The sequence below is a fragment of the Egretta garzetta genome, unplaced genomic scaffold, assembly GCF_000687185.1.
Source record: "Egretta garzetta isolate BGI_Z169 unplaced genomic scaffold, ASM68718v1 scaffold526, whole genome shotgun sequence".
In the NCBI taxonomy this organism is placed as follows: Eukaryota; Metazoa; Chordata; class Aves; order Pelecaniformes; family Ardeidae; genus Egretta; species Egretta garzetta.
In genome coordinates this window covers 1,621,107-1,630,070 of record NW_009259967.1, presented here as the reverse complement: position 1 = coordinate 1,630,070, position 8,964 = coordinate 1,621,107, and the positions used below count along the sequence as shown (strand labels likewise).

Sequence of the window (8,964 nt, the reverse complement as noted above, 5' to 3'; positions counted from 1 at the left end):
ATGGCTGCTTGCGTCTTGCGTCTTGTTCTGTTATGACACTGGGCTGCGGATGGGCTGCATTGTACACCCACCAGCTTGGAGGCACTTCTGGGTCCCTCATAGTCTAAGAGATGACTGCCTGTTTGCTCTTTGGTTGAACAAAAAAGTATGTTTTTCTAACCAAAAGAATGGAAGACAGGAATGTCCTTGTAAAAAAAAAATCTGTTTCATCTTATTGCACTGTGGATGGTTCTTCTTTACTCCTAAAAAAATACATTCATGTATATAGACTGTACAGTTTGTTAACTTCTTCCCTCCTTGCCCACCGGTGATGCCAGCTGAACTCCCAGACTCCTCTGAAATTGCTCTACTTGACCACACTTAGCTTTGCTGCCCTGTCCTGCCTACCTCGATCAGATTCCTGCATGAGAAGTGAATGTCCCTTCATTTGAAGGCCATTAGTAGGCACTCTTGAGCTCAGACGTAACAAAAAAATAACGAAATGCAACATTCCCATCCCATTCTCTCTTCCCATATAGGCTGAATGTGCTTTATATAAACACACTCATCTCTTAAGTTTAATTTCTGAGAAAACTGACTTTAGCAGCCAGTCATATTGGAGTAAAAAAAAATTGGCTTTGGATGGTAGTTGTTTACTACTGTAATTCTGAAGCAGCTTGTGGTCTTAGCTGCTACAGTGAACTTCCATGTTTCAGGGCAAAACAGATGATGTTTTTTCAAAGTGATTAGTGAGATTGAACCTAGTTTTTGCATCTCATATGACCCCTATTTTCAAAATACTGTTAAAACTAGGTCTCTTGAAGAGGTCTCAAGTTCTTTATTCAGTTACAAAAGTCTTGGGCGGTTATGCGACTCTCTATCATCTCAAAAATATTTAACTCAAATTCCAGAGAATGAGAAGACATCTGCTTACCCAGCATGTACTCATTTTCCACGCCAAAAGTTTCTATTTGCCCTGGAAACTCTATCCAGAGAGGTCTGTAGAGAGAAAGATAGTGGGATTCAGTTAGTTTCTCCTCTCCCATCAGCCTATCCAAGGCCTTCTGGCATGTTCAGGCTCAATTTTCTCCCTCTCTTTACAAGGTACAGCTATCAAGAACTGAAGATAGGGCAAGGTCCTCTTCTGTGCCTTAAAGTACCCCTTTTGAATCACTGATGAGATTCCCAGTACAACATGGGTTAAGACACTCCAATACACCTATGGCTTGGCCTCCTGCAGCCTCACTTTCTTCCCTCCTGGCTTCTTCCTTACAAACTTGCACTACATATACCTTCTTTCTAGTAAAGGGGAGATGGATGAGCCTTTCTGTCACAGTCCGCCAGCAATGCTAACACCTGATGAGCTACTCTCTGCAGCGCAGTCCTTCCTGTTCTCAGCAGCTCACTACTGCTTTTATAGCATGTGTCCTCCCGGTCATGACTGAAGAACCTGCACTAGAAGTCCATATTCAGTCTTTCTCAAAAAGGGGCAGTGCAATAACCATCTGGTTACAGAACAGGAGTTGTATATTTAAAAAGTTTGAGAGATTATGACAGTAATATTTCATTCGGAGAAAAGGTCTGGGTTTCCTTACACAAAAAGCCTGGTTCACCTGCTTACTTACAGGCATCTACTTGTTCACTGCAGCCCTGCTGTTCACGTGCTTGCTAATGAGACACATTTTCCACTCTGCTTGTCTCAGTGAGAAAAATACCATGCTTCCTCTCTAATTCTGTACCTACGGCAGCAAATTTAACATAATCGACGTTTTATTTAGTATTGTGGGCAGTGCACATGTCAACATAAGCTTCATTTCAAGAAAGACAGAAACCTGCTGTCTATGTCAGTGCATACAACAGGAGCGTCTACGCCTACACATGTGCAGACAGATGCTCACACTATGTCTGTAATGCAAATCATCTTCAAAACTCAAACCACTCAAACCACTCAACCCTTTTCAAAAAGACCTTAATGTTTTTAAAAATTAAGAGATGTATTGTATTCGCATAAGAATAGGTAAATGTGGTGCAAAAGGATAGTTCTAGGGCAACCCCAAAGACACAGCAATACCAGGGAGATTAATGACATTCATCTCTTGCTGAAAGGGTTAGAGAGAAGCAGAACAAAAGTTTATTTTCTAATTTCATTTCTGTTCTAATTATTAGATTCTCTACTAAAAGAAAAATGATAAGAAATACTGCAGAGATAAATGATCAAATTATCAATATGAATTAAGCTTTTATAACAATAACAATTCAGCAGTAACAAATATTTTCATGAGGGGACTTTATGTTTTTAGGTCAGCAAGTTCAGAGTCCATTAAGCGCTGTTTTAAGTGGGGGTTGGAAAAACCCCAAAAAGTATAATTTCCCCTGAGAACCCTACCAAATTTGCAGAATGCATGAAAATAGAATTCAGTAAATTTTGTGGGTTTTTTTCTTTTTACTATTTAAATAAATAATCACAATAGTATGAGATTGTAATCTAACTTCCCTCCTCCAAGTAACTTCCTGAAGATAATCACTAAACCTCCTGACTTACCTCATAACCGGTTCAGCCGCTGTGTGTGCCCGATAGAACAGTGTGTATAAGTATGGCAGGAGGACGTAGCGCTCTCTAATGGCTTCCCTGATGATCTGGGTGTTCTTCTCCCCAAAGAGCCACGGTTCTCGCCGTTTGCTCTCCATGTTAGAATGACCTCTGAAGAAGGGCTGGTAGGCTCCAGCCTGATACCAGCGAACAAGTAATTCTGGTTCTGGATCTCCAATAAACCCTCCCACATCAGCTAGATATTGCGCAGACAAATAAAAATACACATTTTTGGAAATTATTCTGAAAAGTGTGAAGTTCTCCTCTAACAAACATTCCAAGTGTATAAATCCATGCATTTCACAGTGTGATTGCAATTCTGCTGCTGGGCAGCTGCTTGTCCAAATAAGAGTGGAAAATTTGTGTAACAAGTTATCCTTTAGTAAAAATCTCAAGAGAGCTTTTGGAGGCTGAGTGCTTTCCCCAGTGACAGAGGATTGTCATAGTGATGCTGCGGAACACCACCTGAGGATTACTGCTCCAGATGGAACGTAAACACTATGTAAGAATTAGTGGAGAAATGATGGTCAGCACCAGGTAATTGGCTTCTGAAACCAGCCTAATCTGTGAAACTGCCTGGAAATGCACTGGACTGTTGAGCTTTCCACCATCTGTGTTGAAGTCTGCCTTGGGATACAAGCTTGGTGGCACCAGTGATTTATACATAGTGAGCAACTCCAGCTAAACACCTTACCTCCACAGAATGAAATCCCTGCCATGCTGATGGTGAGAAGCATTGGAATGGATATTTTCAAGTAACCCCACTCTGCCGTGTTGTCTCCAGTCCACACTGCCCCTGGAAATACCCAGTTTCAGCATTATACAGGAAAGTTGGGCCTATGCTTCAGCTTATGCTTGCAGTTAAGGAAAGAAGACAAGAATGGTCATGAACTACTGGTGAACTGCAACTTTTTTTTCTTTATGTATGCACGCTCCTGAAATAGGCAGCAAAAGCAGGTAGTGGTTTGTCTCAGGACACAGGTTGTTGTTCTGCCTTTAACTTGTACACACTTTGCCAGCCTCTCCTGATTTTCTTAATACTTGCACTCTTATGAGCTCACCATGTCAGTATTTTTAAGACAGTTTCTGTCCTCTCTAGACTTAACTACTATACACTGAATTTAATAGAACAAAGCAGCATGGAAGGCATCCAGCTAGTCCATCCTTACCATACTTCTGTGATCCAGCAAAGAAAGATCGTGTGAGGACAAACGGTCTCTCTTTTCCTGAAGAACGTCTGATGAGTCCTTCTGCAGTTGCCATTTGCTGAAAATCATTAATATAAAAGTCAGGAAGACAAACACTATAATTAGGATATTTGGTGCACTGCCTTTTAGCCCTTCCAAGGCAGGAAAATTAAGAAATCTGTACTCACCTGTTATTAAAACAACACTTGCTTACTAGGATATACTTGAACAAAAAAAATTATTAATATTGTGTGGTCACAGCCAATGCCATTGACATTGTTATGGTAGAAAGGCATGGATAGTCACATTTTCTTGTGACCAGTCACAGAGTTTATTTCAAATATAGCAATATCCATCACAGCAGAGTTTCAGTCCTTGATGGAGGTTACAGAATACCTACTACTGTGAAAATTACCACATTAGACATGCTCTAGACATGCTAGTTTGTGTCTCCAGATACTCTACCTGGTAGAATCCGTAGAGGTTGTGTACTTCACGATGCTCCCAGTTGTTGTAGTGCACAGCATCTTTCTGCATTGTTAGTTCTGCTCCTTTGAAGACTGAAGGCTCATTCATGTCATTCCATACAAAGAGGATATTAGTGGATCCCTATAACACAGTTTTGCAATGAAGACATAACAGAATCATTGCTGTGACTTAATGTGTTTCTCTCTAGTGAGTGTCAGACCAGTCTGGGGTATGAGAAGAAACAGCAGCAGCAAAGCAAGACATGGTAATTATACCCCTGTGGTCACTTGAAAGCTGCCAGTCATTCATCTCATCTCTCTTGGTGGCCCTTCTGGTCAGGGTGGCAGCCTACAATCCCACCTGATTTTTGCAATTCTTACAAAACTTAGTAGTTACTTGCTATTTCTGCCTTCTAGTGTGGGAAAAGAGGCAGGGAAAAGAGAAGTATTCAATAACTATGAGGAAAAAATCAGAAAAGGCCAGAAGATAAAAACTGGAGAGGAAAAGCAGCATGAGAAATGTCTACTGTACATGTCTACTAGAGGAGTGGTGTCAACAACCCCACTACAAAACAGAACTCGGGGCTGGGGGGGAACTGGACGTGTCCAGCAGTCTGGAAGGAAGGTCAGCGTGAAGTGCCCGTGAGCTATGAGAGAGCACTCCCACATCACTCCTTATGTGCTATCATGGTAGTAAAAGCTGGAATTGCAGCAGCTGTGTTAGATTATGGGTTGCTAAAATGCCTGCAGTTTGTCCATCCTACTTCTAAAACTAAGTGAGCAGGTTCACTGGTGGCATATGGATTCCAACTTTCTTAGTATAGACTTGTCCATGGAGAAAATGATTACGTGGTCCTTCAGTTTATCAAGATATTTTCCCCTAGGTTATGATAATACAGCTACAAAAGCCACCAACTTGCTTAACCAATAGTTTATCTTCTCTCTTTTCCCCATTTTCAGGCTTTCTGGCATATGTAGATTGGAGCAAATAAATACACACCTTGTATGTTTTGAAGGCAAATTGATCTGCATACCATCTTCGCACTTCAGGATTGGTGAAATCCAAGTAACAAGAGGAACCTGTGGATGTGGGAGATCCCAATTATTTACCTGATTTTAAAAGCATGCATGCATCATCTCTGCACCTAAATACAGAGGCCTAAAGCTAGGATGCTTTTCACAATGGGCAGCAATAATGTGGCCGCTATTGTTTCTGAGACAAAAGCTCAAGAGCAAACTCCAGGTTGACTTGGAACTCAGTACATCCCTTGCTATGTTCTGCAGATGAACACGTGTGGATTCTGAAGGTCTGAAGCTCAGCACCATATAAGGATGGCTGCTAGCAGTTTGAAATATGTTCAGATGTGAATAGGAAGTGAGGGAGAGACAGCAGCCCTGGTATTCTGAGCTCAAACAGGGAAGTGTCACTGAGAAGCTGAATAACTACATCCTGCCATGCTGCTAGAAGTTGTAATATGTTCTTGATTTTTCCCATATTCATTCCTTTGCCAGGATTGTGGGCTTTCTGTCTGCAAAGAAGAGGGGCAACCTCCTTTGCCTCCCCACAGTGAGATTTCCTCATGGAAAATAACATGTCAAATCACTGTATAATGATTGAATTAAAGTCTTCAGTATCAGGGTTCACTTAATTTCATCCAGCCTACATAAGCTGTGCTCACTGCAACAGACCAGACTGCATTTCTGTTACCTAAGACAAGTTGGGAAGAGGGATGGCTGTTCTGATCAACAAATCCAACCTTTTTAGCTCTAGGCACTGGGACTATCTGCAGAGCCAACAGACATAATGGTGGAAGTTGTACAGCTGAGGCAATTAGAACATGACTGTACCAAAGAAACCACAAAGTATTTGAAATTATGAATAGTTACAAAAAAGGCAAGGAATGTAAGAATTTAATTCCAAGTCCATGGGTCCCAATTAAACAATTCTGCAAAATTTTTACAATAAACATCTTGAAATGTAGAGACAGAGTGGTTTTTTACCTGGCCAACAGATGCCCTCAAAATCTTGCCCATTTCTGTCTTTCACAAAATATCCCTTGTCTTTTGCCTGTGAATACAGGGTGTACATAGGATCAACCTTAATGTGGGGATCTACAATGACGACAAGCTGCCAGGATACCAAAATAAAATACATCATTAGTGTCAACTGTACTGAACAAAACAGTAAAAGTTCACTTTTGATAAAAGGCAGATAATGATTTCACTTCAGGTAAAGAAGGTAGCTGTGCCACTAATTTTAGAAAGCAGTTACCAGTTGTTGTATATACTGTGCTACACTTATGTATAATAGCTGAATTTACAAGGAGGGCACAGATTCATACTTACCCCTCTGCAATAAGGGCCAAAAAACATTGTTTCAGATAAAAGCAAGTACCCCAACCCCTAAAAACATTGCTGTATTCTGTAAATGGGAAGATACCTGACTTCCATGTTCATGTCCCTGCTTAAAATCATTTGCCTTAAGACATTTAAATATATCTTACTTTGTATAGCATACAACAGCAATGGAGGTTTCTAATTTTTTTTAAACATCCATGTATTGTATTTTGCAGTTACTTTCTGCTGCCATTAACTACCTTGCTCTAAAGCTGAGAAAGTACTATAGCTCCAATGAAGAGATTATAAAACTTGAATGCTATTTCAGCGGTCCCTGTGTATTGACTTTTGGCAAAGACCAAGCATTAAGCACTTCTACAACTTTTAGATATTAGCTGTGTACATTTTAATACCTCTGTAATTCCAAGGAAAATACTTTAGCTGTAAAAGCAGAAATAAAGACTAACTGAGCTAACAGACTGCACATCAGACCAGGATGTCACCAGAAGGAAAAAACCATTTAGTTTATGGTAAGTAATCTTATCAACATAAAGGACAAATCTCAGTATAAGCAGAAAATAAGTAGCATTATTAATACAAAGAAAAGCTGAAGTGAGGATAGCAACTATCAATGGTGAAAGGTCATGTTAAGTAGAAAATTTTCTACTGTGCCCATCAAGGGCAGGACTGGGCTGCTTCTGTAAGATGGAGCTTCACATGGGTCAAACTTAGCCTGCTGGTCAGAGTACAGAACTATGAAATAATAAAACAGCAGGAGTAACTGAATTAAACAAAATAGCTGGTGCACTGGAAGCACCACCAGACCGCAACACAGTCTGATTTACTCTGTTGTAGTTAAACTGTTTCCCGTATCTGAAGTACCTTGGTTAAAGCTAGATTGGGTAGCTTCACACCACAAAGAAATACTTTCTTCCTGCTATATTATTTACCTTGCGCTTTTTCTTCCTGAGATGTTCTTGCATCTTTCTGGGGTTCTGGAATTTCTTTTTGTCCCAGGTAAAATACCTCTTGCCATCTGTGTGCTCTATGTCCAGCCATATCACATCATAAGGAATGTCATGTTCATCAAAGCCAGCATCTACTGCCATGACATCTTGCTCATCCTCATAATTCCAGCGGCACTGATGGTAGCCCAGAGAAAAAAGAGGGGGCAGGGCTTGAGTGCCTAGGAAGAGTATATGAATGAGGATAACACTGTTAATGCCCTTCAGGATTTTATCTAGAGACTCTAGAAAAGCTAACATGATTAATATATGTCTGTCTGGAGCTAGGGAATGCAGACCTAAGTCGAGTCTAGAGCGTGTTCTTCATACCAAAGTGACCAAACTCTTGAAATTACAAACATTACACAGGCTCAACAGCCAGCAAGAGCAGAAGGCTGTAATGATAATACAAGAGTGAGAAGGAACTTGCTGTTCCATGATGCTGAAGTGTTATTCCAGTAACCAATACAGATTTATTCTTTAATTTTTTCTAATGTAAAAATATTGCTTAATATTAATGCTTAATAAATTAATATTCAAATTAATAAAAACAATTACATAGATTTTAATCAGTAGAATGCAATTCCCGTGACTGCTTGAATCTGAGTAATGTAAACAGGCCCACAGGTGCTACAGTACAAGGAGAACCATAGAATTGTAATTGTTAGGGATCTTTAAAATTAGAAAACACGTATGTATGTATGCATTTGGCAGAAGGGAGCTGGGAAACTTTCTCAAGTGTGCACTTCTGCTTGGCGAGACCCTCTTGTGATCTGGCTACTTTCATATTCCTGTTCAGCTGAACCACATTCTCTCTACAACATCTGTGGAGGAAACAATCATTGCTAACACACTGAAGAAGTACCAGGAACATTTCTGTGCTTTTAATTCTCTTTAGTACATAAAGAATTTTTCTTTCGTAAAATGTTAGTCCTCTTGCCTCCATGTTTTTAGTCTCTTCCTGAGCCTCTTGCTTCTTTCCTTTCCCATATCTGCCTTCCCTAATGGACACACTGGACAGTTACCTATCTTCTTTCTCTACTCTCCAGGATACATTACTCCATAACTTCAGTCTTTTCTCATTAGGAGGTGGCCTCTCTTGATGGTGACTGGCAGTTCTAGCCCCGTGTCTCCTCTCTTCATCTAAGGGAGCAGGTTCAGATCGCAGTAACTATGCTGGCTTCTCAATTAGGGCCAAGTTTGACCAGCTACAGATACTAGGGAAAACAAGGATGGGGGTCTATCTTCACAAAGCACCAGCCTTTGCTCTACAAACTGCAGTTTGGGAACAGTTGGCCTCCTGCACACAATGGGCTAGGTAAATATTAACCCACTCTTGGGTACAGCACGTTCCTCAGAGAATCTTCCAGGTGAATGTGCCATACTGACTCCAATTATGT

The 8,964-nt window shown here is 40.5% G+C and overlaps 1 protein-coding gene across 1 annotated transcript in view; it reads right to left on the bottom strand.

Moving 5' to 3' along the window:
- GANC (glucosidase alpha, neutral C) overlaps positions 1 to 8,964 on the bottom strand; it is a 28,603-nt gene that overhangs the window by 9,105 nt on the left and 10,534 nt on the right. The window contains exons 11-18 of the mRNA XM_035895749.1: positions 7,511 to 7,746; positions 6,225 to 6,351; positions 5,224 to 5,303; positions 4,222 to 4,365; positions 3,739 to 3,835; positions 3,264 to 3,365; positions 2,522 to 2,765; positions 914 to 978 (exon numbers count right to left, since the gene is read on the bottom strand). Coding sequence (XP_035751642.1) covers positions 914 to 978; positions 2,522 to 2,765; positions 3,264 to 3,365; positions 3,739 to 3,835; positions 4,222 to 4,365; positions 5,224 to 5,303; positions 6,225 to 6,351; positions 7,511 to 7,746 — 1,095 coding nt within the window. The remainder of the gene's footprint in view (positions 1 to 913; positions 979 to 2,521; positions 2,766 to 3,263; positions 3,366 to 3,738; positions 3,836 to 4,221; positions 4,366 to 5,223; positions 5,304 to 6,224; positions 6,352 to 7,510; positions 7,747 to 8,964) is intronic.